The sequence below is a fragment of the Martes martes genome, assembly GCF_963455335.1.
Source record: "Martes martes genome assembly, chromosome: 15".
NCBI lineage: Eukaryota > Metazoa > Chordata > Mammalia > Carnivora > Mustelidae > Martes > Martes martes.
Genome location: NC_137903.1, coordinates 469849 through 482714, shown reverse-complemented (window position 1 = coordinate 482714; position 12866 = coordinate 469849). Strand labels below are relative to the sequence as shown.

General features: G+C 42.2%; 1 protein-coding gene across 1 annotated transcript in view; it reads left to right on the top strand.

Annotated features, from left to right (window-relative positions):
• The window catches only part of NUP210L (nucleoporin 210 like), a 79185-nt gene that overhangs the window by 30724 nt on the left and 35595 nt on the right, over nt 1–12866 (top strand). The window contains exon 15 of the mRNA XM_080825083.1: nt 9986–10178. Coding sequence (XP_080681209.1) covers nt 9986–10178 — 193 coding nt within the window. The remainder of the gene's footprint in view (nt 1–9985; nt 10179–12866) is intronic.

Below are 12866 nucleotides of genomic sequence, written 5' to 3'. Positions count from 1 at the left end.
TCAGAACTTAATTCCACAGGAAATATTATTTGAAGTTTATAAATGATGTACTCGTTTTAATTTTTTTTACTTTTTTTAAAAAAGGGTCCTGGGATCAAGCCCGGCATCTGGCTCCCTGCTGGGACCCTGCTTCTCTCTTTCCCTCTGCACATACTCTCTCTCTCTCCCTCGCTCTCTCACAAATAAATAAAAGCTTTAAAAAGAAATAGCATACAAGTAAGAGTTTTGCAGCCAACTCCAACTGGTCCAACTCCAGAATATTTTCATTTCCCCAAAAAGAAATGTACACCCAGCAGCAGTCACTCCCCATCCCCCACCCCAGTCCCTGGAAACCACTATCTGTCTCCATGGATTTGCCTATTCTGTACGTTTCATATAAATGGAATCCTATAATATGTGGACGCACCCTTTTTTGGTCAATTTTTTTAATCTATTTTTTTAATAATGTTTTCTTTCTTTTTTTTTTTTTAAAGATTTTATTTATTTACTTGACAGAGATCACAAGTAGGCAGAGAGGCAGGCGGAGAGAGAGGAGGAAGCAGACTCCTCACCAAGCAGGGAGACTGATGTGGGGCCCCATCCCAGGACCCTGAGATCATGACTTGAGCTGAAGACAGACACTTAACCAACTGAGCCATCCAGGGGCCTCTCTTTTGTCAATTTGTAATAGAGTTATTCAAGTTGTACACGTTTTTCATATATCCTAAGTACAGGTCTCTTTTCAGAGATCTGATTTGCAGAAATGTTCTCCCATGTTGTGGTTTGTCTTCACTTTCTGGATGGCGTCTTTTGAAGCACAAAAGGTTTTGGTTAGTGACGTCCAGTTTATCAGTTTTGTTGTTGGTGGTGGTCGTACTTTTGATGTCATATCTAAGAAATGATTGCCTAATCCAAGAGCACAGATATTTATACCTGTGACTTCTCTTTATAGTTTTTAGGCCTTACATTTTGGCCCTAGTCCATTTTGAGTTCATTTTTGTTTGTGGTGTGAGGTTGGAGCATACCTTCATTCTTTTGCATGGAGATAATCCACTTAATCCAGCATCATTTGTTAAAAAGGTTATTCTTACTCTGTAAATTGTCTTGGGCTCTTGTTAAAAAAGAATCTGTTAACCTTGGGACACCTTTAAAATCTTTGTAGTACGTTTTGAAATTGGGAGGTGTGTGTTCTTCAATTATGTTCTTCATTTTCAAGATTGTTTTGGCTGTTCTTTTTTTTTTTTTTTAGATTTATTCGAGGCACCTGGGTGGCTCAGTCAGTTAAGCGTCTTCCTTCAGCTCTAGTCGTGATCCCAGGGTCCTAGGATTGAGCTCTGCATGGGCCTCCCTGCTCAGTGGAGAGCCTGCTTCTCCCTCTCCCTCTGCCGTTGTGGCTCTCTGGCTCTCTCTATCTCTCTGTCAAATAAATAAATAAAATCTTAAAAAAAAAAAAAAAAAAACCTCTTAAAAATATTTATTTATTTATTTATTTTATTTTTTTAAAGAATTTATTTATTTATTTGACAAACAGAGATCACAAGTAGGCAGAGAGGCAGGCAGAGAGAGAGGAAGAAGCAGGCTCCCCACCGAGCAGAGAGCCGGATGCGGGGCTTGATCCCAGGACCCTGAGAGCATGACCCGAGCCGAAGGCAGAGGCTTTAACCCACTGAGCCACCCAGGTGCCCCTATTTATTTATTTTAGAGAGAGTGAGCAAGCATGAGTAGGAGGAGGGGCAAAGGGAGAGGGAAACAAGCAGACTCTTTGCCAATCGGGAAGCTCAATACGGTGCTCCATCCCAGGATCCCAAGATCATGACTTGTGCTGAAAACAAGAGTCGGTCACTCCACCGACTGAGCCACTCAGGTGCCCTGTTTTGGCTATTTTGAGTCCCTTGCATTTCTATATGAATTTTAGAATCATCTTGTCAATTTCTAGAAAAAAAAAAGCAGGGATTTTGACAGAGATTAGATTGAATCTCTAGATCAATTTGGGGAATATTACCATCTTAATAATATTGTCCTCTGATTTATAAACATGAGATATCTTTCCATTTATTTAGGGCTTCTTTAATTTTTTTCAACAGTGCTTTATAGTTTAGAATATACAAGCACTCCTTTTGTTAGATTTATTCCTAAATATTTTCTATAGCAAATTTCCCTGGGGGAAGTCTTCTGGTATATAACCATTAAGTTTGAGATTGGCTGTGGGTTTTTCCAAAAATGCCCTTTATAGGTTGAGGAAGTTTCCTTTTATTTATTTATTTTTTTAAGATTTTATTTATTCATTTGAGTGAGAGAGCATAGCAGGGGGAGAGGCAGAAGGAGTGGGAGAAGCAGATACCCTGCTGAGCTGGGAGCCCAAGGTGGGGCTCAATCCCAGGACCTGAAGATCATGGCCTGAGCCGAACGCAGACGCCCAACCATCTGACCAACCTAGGCGCCCTGGGGAAGTTTCCTTTTTAGTTTTTTTAATGTTTTTATTTTGAAATAGTAGTGCATTTTTGTTAAATATTCTTTCTGCATCTGCTGAGATGATCATACATTTTTCCCTTTATTCTATCAATATGATGTGTTACACTGATTGATTTTTCATATGTTGAACCAACCTTGCATTCCTAAAATAAAACCCCCTTGGTCATGATGTATGAACCTTTTTATATATTCCTGGATTCTGTTTGCTAGTATTTTGTTAGTGTTTTTACATCTATATTCATACAAGATTTTGTGGTTTTACTTTTTTGTAGTGTCTTTGCTTTGGTATTAGAATAATACTAGCCTTTGAGAATGAGTTGGGAAGAACTGACTCCTCTTCTAGTTTTTGGAAGAGCTTGTGAAGGGTTGGTATTCAGTATTCTTTCAACATTTGGTAGAATTCACCCATGAAACCATCAAGGCCTAGGATTTCTTTGAATGTTTGTGTGTTTCTTTAATTACTGATTCAGTCTCTTTGCTTGTTATAGGTCTAGTCAGATTTTTTATTTTTTCTTGAGTCATTTCTGGTTCTTTGTATATAGAGTTTTCCCATTTCCTTTAGGTTATCTAATTTGTAGGCTTAAACAATTGTTCACAGTAACTCTATGTAACCTTTTTTATTGCTTTAAGGATAGTACTAATGTCCCTCCTTTCATTTCTGATTTTAGTAAACTGAGTCCTCTCTTTCTTAATCATTTCAGCTAAAGGCTGGTCAATATTGTTGAGCTTTTCAAAGGATCAATTTTTAGTTTGGTTTTTTTTTTTTTTTTGTTTTTCTATATTATTTATTTTGCTGTATTCATTATTGTTTCCTTCTGCTTGGTTTGAATTTAACTTCTCTATTTTTTCTAGTTTCTCAAAGTGGAAGTTTAGGTTATTGATTTGAGATTCTTCTTCTTCTTCTTTTTTTTTTAAGATTTTATTTATTTATTTGACAGAGATCACAAGTGGGCAGAGAGGCAGGCAGAGGTAGAGGGGGAAGCAGGCACCCCGCTGAGCAGAGAGCCCGATGCGGGGCTCGATCCCAGGACCCCAGGACCATGACCTGAGCCGAAGGCAGAAGCTTTAACCCACTGAACCACCCAGGGACCCCGAGATTCTTCTTTTTTAATATAGGTATTTGCAGTTATGTTTTCCAGTAAGCATTGCTTTTACTGAATCCCTTAAGTTCTGATATGTTGAGTTTTATTTTCATTTTGTCTCAGCATGTTTTCTAATTTACCTTTGATTTCTTTTTTGACCCATTGCTCATTTAGGAGTGTGTTGTTTATTTTCCACACATGTGTGAATATCTCAAATTCCCTTCTGTGTTGATTTCTAATTCCATTGTGATTAGAAAACATACTTTATGATTGAAATCCTTTTGAATTTATATATAAATATTATATGGACCTTATATAAATATATTTGTTTATAAAATGTATTCAGGCTTGTTTTGTGGCTATACACAGGGCCTCTCTTGGAGGATATTTCGTGTGCACTTGAGAAGAGTATATTCTGTTGTTGCGTGTGCTGTTGTATAGATGTCTGGTCGGTCTGTTTGGAATTCCAGTCTCCTGTTTTCCTTGTTGATCTTCTCTCTGGTTCTCTCCATTCTTGAGAGTGGAACTGGGGTCTCTGACTGTTATCGTTGAATTGTCTATTTCTCCCTTAAATTCTGTTAGTTTTGCTTCATGTATTTTGGGGCTCTGTTATTAGGTACATATACATTTATAACTATTAAATCTTTTTGGTATATTGACCTTTTGCAACACCACAATGCAGTTCTGACACTACCTGGAGTTGGCTCCAACTCTGCACTTTTTTTTTTTTTTTTAAAGATTTTATTTATTTATTTGACAGACAGAGATCACAAGTAGATGGAGAGGCAGGCAGAGAGAGAGAGCAGAGGAAACAGGCTCCTTGGTGAGCAGAGAGCCCGATGCGGGGCTCGATCCCAGAACCCTGGGATCATGACCTGAGCCGAAGTCAGGTGCTTAACTGACTGAGCCACTCAGGTGCCCCCCAACTCTGCACTTTTAAGGGTACAGTTCCCAGCAGAACTGCCCTCACTTCAGATGCCAGCCGCAGGTTCAGGGATCCACAGGCCACCCACGTTTCTAACTGACTTGCTATAAATTTGAGGATTCCTACAATCACTTCCGGTTCAGTAATGTGTTAGAATGACTCACAGGTACAGCTTTATTATAAAGGATACGGATCAGACCAGTGAGATGAAGAGACATAACGAGAGGTCTGAGGGGGACCCAAATCTGGAGCGTCTGCCCATGGAATCAGGTTTGTGTGCAACATATCACGTGCAATACACTGACGTGTTCACCAACCAGAAAGCTCCACTGGGCTTTGGTGTCTAGAATTTGTATGGGCCTTTATAACATAAATATGCTTAAGTCATTGACCACGTGGTTGAACATACTCCAGCTCCCCTTCCCTCCGTGAAAGTTGGGTTGATATCACCTGGCTCGGCCCCATCCCTCTAGTCACATGGTCGGTTTTTCTAGCCTGACCAGTGCCCGTCCTGAATTATTTCAGTATAAACTCAGGTGCGATCTATGAAGCCCACCATGAATAATGGATACATTCCTATTTCTTAGGAAATTCCAAGTGTTTAGGGGTTAATTCTCAGAAACTGAGGACAAAGGCCAGACAATTTCTTTATTATGCAGCATCCTTTTATCACTCTTTGTCTCTAGTCCTTCTTTGTCTCTAGTGATAATTTTTGTCTTGAAGTCTATTTTTGGGGGGCGCCTGGGTGGCTCAGTGGGTTAAAGCCTCTGCCTTCTGCTCAGGTCATGGTCCCGGGGTCCTGGGATCGAGCCCCGCGTCGGGCTCTCTGCTCCGCCGGGAGCCTGCTTCCTCCTCTCTCTCTCTCTGCCTGCCTCTCTGCCTATTTGTGATCTGTCTGTCAAATAAATAAATAAAATCTTAAAAAAAAAAAGTCTATTTTTTTCTCATCCTAGGATAACCACTCTAGCTCTCTTTTGGTTACTGTTTGTATGGTATATCTTTTTTTTTTTCATCTTTGTATTTTTACTCTTTGGCCTTTGAATCTAAAGTGTTTGTCTTGTCACAGCGTAAAGTTGGATCATAGATTTACCTTTAATGTAATTACTGATTAGGCTGGATTTACCCCCTCGTTTTGCTATTTGTCAGGTGCCCTTTTTGTTCCTCTTCTTCTTCACGTCCTTTTGTGTTAAGTAAATATTTCTGGTGTAACATTTTCCTTCTCTTGTCCTTTCTTTTGCTATTTTACTTTGAGTTATTTTATTAGTTATTGCTCTAGGGAATACAATTAACGTCTTAACATTTGACAGTCTAGCTCGGAACAATACCAACTTAATTTCAGTGGTGTGCAAAGCCTTTGTTCCTATTCAACTCCATTTCTTCCCCTTTCTTTGTGCTGTTAGTGTCATAATCTTTACACATGCATGCTCCTCAAACAGATCTACAGCTAGTGCTTCATCCATTTGTCTTAAAATCAGACAGGAAAAAAAAGAATTACAAACAAAAGTACATGTATGCTGTCTTGCATATTTACCTATGTGGTTATCTTTACCAGGCTCTTTATTCATTCCTTCGTGGGCATTCAGGTTACTGTCTAATGACCTTTTATTTCAGCCTGAAGGACCCCCTTTTCTTTCTCGTAGGGCAGGTTTACTAGCAACAAATCCTCTCTGGTTTTGTTATATCTAGGCTTGTCTTAATTTCTCCTCTATTTTTAAAAAGATTTTTTAAATTTATTTATTTAAAGATTTATTTAAATCTTTATTTAAAGATTTATTTGAGAGAGAGCAAGAGAACACAGAGGGAGGAGAAGCAAACTCCCCACTGAGCAGAGAGCTCAATCTGGGGCTCGATCCCAGGAGCCAGGGATCATGACCTGAGCTGAAGGCAGACACTTAACTGACTGAGCCCCCCAGGTTCCCGCTCCTTCATTTTTGAAGGATTATTGTGCTCAGTATAGGATTCTTCATTCGCAGTCTTTTTCTTTCATCACATCTTCCATGGTTTCTGATAAAAAAGTAGGTGTTAATCTTATGTCCTTCCCTTTCCGCTTTTATGACTCTCTTTCTCTTTGACTTTGATTATGACATGTTTAGATGCACATCTCTTTGAATTTATCCTGCCTGTAGTTCTTTGTGTTTCTTGGAGGTTAAATGTTGTTCATCAGTTTGGGAAGTTTCTAGCCATTATTTTTTCAACTACCCTTTCTTCCTCTTTTTTTCCCCTTTTCCTTTCTTGTCTTTGTAGGGCTCTCTTTGTGCATATATTGATATACTCAATGGTGTCCTGTGGGTCTCTGATGCTACTCATTTTTCTTTAGCCTTTTTTCTTGCTGTTCGTCGGACTAGATAATCTCGGCTGACCTATTTTAAAGTTCTCTTATTCTTTCTTCTGCCTATTCAGATCTGCTATTTAGTTCCTCTAGTGAATTTTTCATTGCAATTATACTCTACAATTTCAAAATTTACTTTGGTTCTTTATTGATATCCTCTATATGCTAAGACATTATTTTCATACTTTACTTATTTAAACATAAATTTCATTAGTTCTCTGAACAAAATAGTTGATTCAAAAAGTCTTTGTTTATGGGGCACTTGGGTGGCTCATCTGCCTTTGGCTCAGGTCATGATCCCAGGGGCCTGGGATTGAGTCTGTGTTGGGCTCCCTGCTCAGGGGGAGCCCTGCTTCTCCCTCTCCCACTCCCCCTGCTTGTATTCCCTCTCTTGCTGTCTCTCTCTGTCAAATAAATAAATAAAATCTTTTTTTAAAAAAGCCTTTGGGGGCGCCTGGGTGGCTCAGTGGGTTAAGCCGCTGCCTTCGGCTCGGGTCATGATCTCAGGGTCCTGGGATCGAGTCCCGCATCGGGCTCTCTGCTCAGCGGGGAGCCTGCTTCCCCCTCTCTCTCTGCCTGCCTCTCTGCCTACTTGTGATCTCTCTCTGTCAAATAAATAAATAAAATCTTTAAAAAAAAAAAAAAAAAGCCTTTGTCTACTAAGTCCCGTGTCTGAGCATCTTCAGGGACAGTGTCCTTTTTTTTTTTTTTAAAGGTTTTATTTATTGAGAGAGAAAGAACAGAGGGAGAGGGAAAACCAGCCACCCTGCTGAGTAGGAAGCCCGATGTGGGGCTCAATCCCAGGACCCTGAGATCACAACCTGAGCCAAAGGCAGAGGCTTAACTGACTGAGCCACCCAGGCGCCCGTACCCCCAGACGGTTTCTATTAACTGTTTTTTTTTTCCTGTGTCTGGGCTATCGTTTCTTTTTCTTTTTTTTTAAAGATTTTTATTTATTTATTTGAGAGAGAGAGAGCACAAGCGGGGGAGGGGGGAGGAGGGAAAAGGAGGCTCCCCACTGAGCAAGGAGCCCAAGATGGAGCTCAACCCCAGGACCCCGGGATCATGACCTGAGCAGAAGGCAGAGGCTTAACCCACTGAGCCACCCAGGCGCCCCTACTTTCTTGTTTCTTTGCATTTCTAATGATGTTTTGTCGAAAACTTGACATTTTTTTTTTCAGATTTTACTTATTTGAAAGCGCATGCATGTTCACAAGCAGGGAGAGCAGCATACAGAGGGAGAGGGAGAAGCAGTCTCTCCGTGGAACAGGGATCCTGATACGGGGCTCAGTACCAGGACCCTGGGATCATGACCTGAGCTGAAGGCAGATGCTTAATGGACTGAGCCACCCGGGCACCCCAAAACGTGACAGTTTAAATAGCATAATCTAGCAATTCTGAAATCATATTGTTCCCTCACTAGGTTTTGTGGCTGTTACTGGTTTTTGTTGTGGTAGTGGTAGCTATTCAGTGACCTTTCCTGAACTAGTTCTGTAGTGTCTGTATTTCTTTGTCCCTTGTGGTCATTCAAGTCTCTGCATGGTTAGCTTTGTGATCAGCTAATTGTTGGATATCAGTTTCCTCAATTCCAGGTATTTTGGGGGGGAGTATATTAAATTTATATATAAATTCAGAACAACTGAAATTTTTATGACACTGAGTCATCCTAGTCATCCTGTCCCCCCCAAAATATATATATATGGAGAGAGAGATCAAATCTACATCAAAAATAAAAAACAAGTATAAAGGATATTTTGAGGGACATTGGGGAAAACTGACTATATATTAGATGATACTGAATTAATATTCTTTTTTTTAAAGATTTTATTTGTTTATTTGACAGAGAGAGATCACAAGTAGGCAGAGAGGCAGGCAGGGTAGGCGGCGGGTGGTGGAGTCGGGGGAAGCAGGCTCCCTGCTGAGCAGAGAGCCCGATGCGGGGCTCGATCCCAGGACCCTGAGATCATGACCTGAGCCGAAGGCAGAGGCTTAACCCACTGAGCCACCCAGGCGCCCCTTGAAGTAATATCCTAATGTGTGATAATACTGTTTTTGTTACTTAGAATGTTCTCATTCATAGGAATGCATGCTAAAATTTTTATGGGTAAGGTGCCATGATACTTATATCATTTAGCAAAAAAGAAAAAAAAAGACATATATACAAATGGAGAAAGGAAAGTAGAGGGAGAGAAAGATAAGGCAAATGGTAAACCCAGATGAAGTGTTGTATTCATACTATTCTTTCAACATATCTGTAGGTTTGAAAATTATCAAAGAGAGGCTCCTGGGTTCTCAGTCTGTTGAGCATCCGACTCTTGGTTTCAGCTCAGGTCAAGATCTCAAGGTCATGAAATTGAGCACCACATTGAGCTCTGTGCTCAGCAGGGAGTCTGCTTGAAATTCTTTCCCTCCCTCTACTGCCCACCCCAAATAAAAAAATAAATCTTTATTTTTAATTATTAAAGATTGTATTTATTTATTTGACATACAGAGATCACAAGTAGGCAGAGAGAGAGAAGGAAGCAGGCTCCCTGCTGAGCAGAGAGCCCGATGTGGGGCTCGATCCCAGGACCCTGGGATCATGACCCGAGCTGAAGGCAGAGGCTTTAACCCACTGAGCCACCCAGGAGCCCCTAAAATAAATCTTAAGAAAAAAAAAAAAAAAGAAAATTGTCAAAGAGAAAAGAATGGGATAAACATGAACCCTTGCTTCAGGGGTATCTCAATGCCCCCTAAACTATTGTTTTATTCTTTTTCTTTTTAAAATTTTTTAATAGATTTTAGTTATTTAGGGGCACCTGGGTGGCTCAGTGGGTTAAAGCCTCTGCCTTCAGCTTGGGTCATGATCCCAGGGTCCTGGGATTGAGCCCCGCATCGGTTCTCTGCTCAGCGGGGAGCCTGCTTCCCCCCACCCCACCCCCCGCGCCTACCCTGCCTGCCTCTCTGCCTACTTGTGATCTCTCTCTGTCAAATAAACAAATAAAATCTTTAAAAAAAAAGATTTTAGTTATTTATTTGACCCAGAGAGAGAAAACATGAACACACAGTGGGAGTGGGAGAGGGAGAAACAGACTCCCTACTGAGCAGAGAGCCCGATGTGGGGATCGGTCCCAGGACCCTGAAATCATGACCTGAGCCGAAGGCGGACCCTTAACGACTAAGCCACCAGGCGTCCCTCTCTCTATTTTTTTAATGCAGATTCCTGTATCAAGCCTGAGGGACACAGTTCTGGAACTGGCAGTGTTTGATCAACACAGGAGAAAGTTTGATAATTTCAGTTCGCTAATGCTGGAATGGAAATCCTCAAATGAAACACTAGCTCATTTCGAAAATCATAATTCAGTGGAGATGGTAGCAAAGGATGACGGCAGTGGGCAGACTCGACTACATGGTATTTTGGTGACTTATAAATCCTTTTACATGTCTGCCTAGTGTTTCTGCACTGTCTCCCTTGGGTGACAGTTTATTTCAGATTTCATCATATCTCTCTTTTCATCTTTTTTTTTTTTTTTAAAGATTTTATTTATTTATTTGACAGACAGAGATCACAAGTAGGCAGAGAGGCAGGCAGAGAGAGAGGAGGAAGCAGGCTCCCTGCGGAGCAGAGAGCCCGATATGGGGCTCGATCCCAGGACCCTGGGATCATGACCCGAGCTGAAGGCAGAGGCCTTAACCCACTGAGCCACTCAGGCGCCCCTCTCTTTTCATCTTTGATCATTGTATGTTTTAGCAAATGTAAATAAAGATTTCTTGTTGCAAAGTCAGGGTCTAGGATCCAACATTTCTCACAGGAACATAAAATTAATTTTAATCTATTTATTTATTTATTTGTTTTTTAAATTTATTTGTTAGAGAGAGAACGAGCGAGCACAGGCAGACAGAGTGGCTGGCAGAGGCAGAGGGAGAAGCAGGCTCCCCGCCGAGCAAGGAGCCCGATGTGGGACTCGATCCCAGGACGCTGGGATCATGACCCGAGCCGAAGGCAGCCGCTTAACCAACTGAGCCACTCAGGCGTCCCTAATTTTAATCTATTTATTACATATTATTCGCCTAATGTTATAAAAATTTCATTCATTTATTAGAAAAAATTTATTGAGTGACTGTTACATGCAGGACCCTGTGCTAGGCACCTGCAGATGGAATGGAACATGAGATAGTCCTGGCCTGCGCCCTCGTGTGTGTGTGTGTGTGTGTGTGTGTGTGTGTGTGTGTGTGTGTATACACCTCTGCCTTTATATAAATATTTTTTAAAGATTTCATTTATTTATTTATTTATTTTAGAGGCAGGTAGGGGCAGAGGGAAAGGGAGAGAGAGAATCTCAAGCAGATTCCCTGCTGAGTGTGGAGCCCAATGCGGGGCTCAATCTTAGGACCCTGAGATCAAGACCTGAGCCAAAAGCAAGAGCCAGATGCTTAACCGACTGAGCCACCCAGCTGCCCCACTCACAGACTTTAGATATTACGATTGTGTGAGGTGTTTTGAAGGACAGAGCTGAGGTGCTGTAAGAGCTGCAGCAGAGAACCTAACGCAGTTCAGAACGGAGAAGGCTGCCCAAGAAAATAACATTTACGCTGAGACCTGAGGGGGCGGCCAAAAGGGGAGACAGAGTGAGAATAAGGTGAGCGAATTTTATAGAGGGACCAGAGGGACCAGCAGGAGTTCTGAGAGAGCAGCGAGCCCTCACGTGGCGTCAGTCCTCAGTCCTCTGCGTGCGTCACATGTGCCCATTCACCAAAGCAGTCACCTGCCCAGACCGACACAAGGTGGACAAGCCCTGCTCACGGACATGGGGGCTTCGCCGCTGGCCAGCGACAGGGACGTCTGCCGCAGAGCGATCCCCAAGTGAAGGAAGAGGTACAGAAGGTAACTTTTAAGTTTCTGGCATGAAGGTTTGGATGGATGGTGTAACCATTCAAGGAATAAGAAACTCTTAGAGGAGAAGTAAGATTCAGCCTTCTCCACACACCCAGGGAGCTCAACCACAGGCCAAGTCTAAAAGCTCTGCTAGGGAACGCGGCAGCACGATACTCATGTGTATGTAATACTGTAACCCTCTTGACACCAACAGTGCAGTGCACTTCGTGTGAAACCTGGTGGCAAGGAGGAGCGCCCGGCCGGCTCAGTCGGTGGAGCGTGTGACTCTTGATCTCAGGTTGTGGGTTCGAGCCTCACATTACCTGCAGAGATTACTTTAAAATCGTAAAAAAAAGTAGCGAGAAAAGAGATGCTCTTTACTTGCTGTAAATCAACCACCAGATACCATCCGTGCATCTTCTGTTTTCTGATTTCATCCGTTCCTCGAACTCCATCATTGTGTCCTCATGTCTGTCCCATGTTACCACAGTAGCCTCCTGGCTGACCTCCCTGTGCCTGTGCTGCCCTCTAATCTGTCCTCCACACTACTGTCTAGATTACCTTCCTTAAGTACAGATCTGAGCCTCTTTCTTGAAAGAGGCACCTGGGGCACCTGGCTGGCACGTTCGGTCAGGCATCTGACTCTGGTTTCAGCTCAGGTCTTGATCTGGTCCTGAGAATGAGCCCGCATCAGGCTCTGAGCTCAGTGGGGTGTCTGCTCCTCTCTCTCTCCCCCTGCCCCGGCCCCGCTCTCTCCGTGTCTCTCTCAAATTTAAATAAATAAATAAATAAATCTTTTCAAAAATTGTTCTGGCTACTGTGGCCCGAAGTCTACGACATGCCAAACACTGCACTGAATGCTTCACATGCGTTTTCTCACGTGACCCTCATAACAGCCCTGGTACAGTATTACTCCCGTGATGTCCGTGTGTTCCTCCATCATTTGTTGAGTTCTTACTATATCCGAGGTGCAGTTTTAAGCTTTGAGATTACAACAGGAAAAGAGGGGAAGCAGCAGGCTCTCTGACACCGAAGCCTATGCTGTCAACCACTCACTGTCCTGTCCCCGCACTGCTGGTGGGGACCCCCCATGTCTTTCAGGATAAAATTCCTGTGGTGCAGCTTCCCCGCCCACCCCGCCTACCTCTCGGGCTCCGCCTGCTGTTACTACACCTGTATACTCTACATTTTTCTCATACTCAACAACTTTATTTATTTATTAAA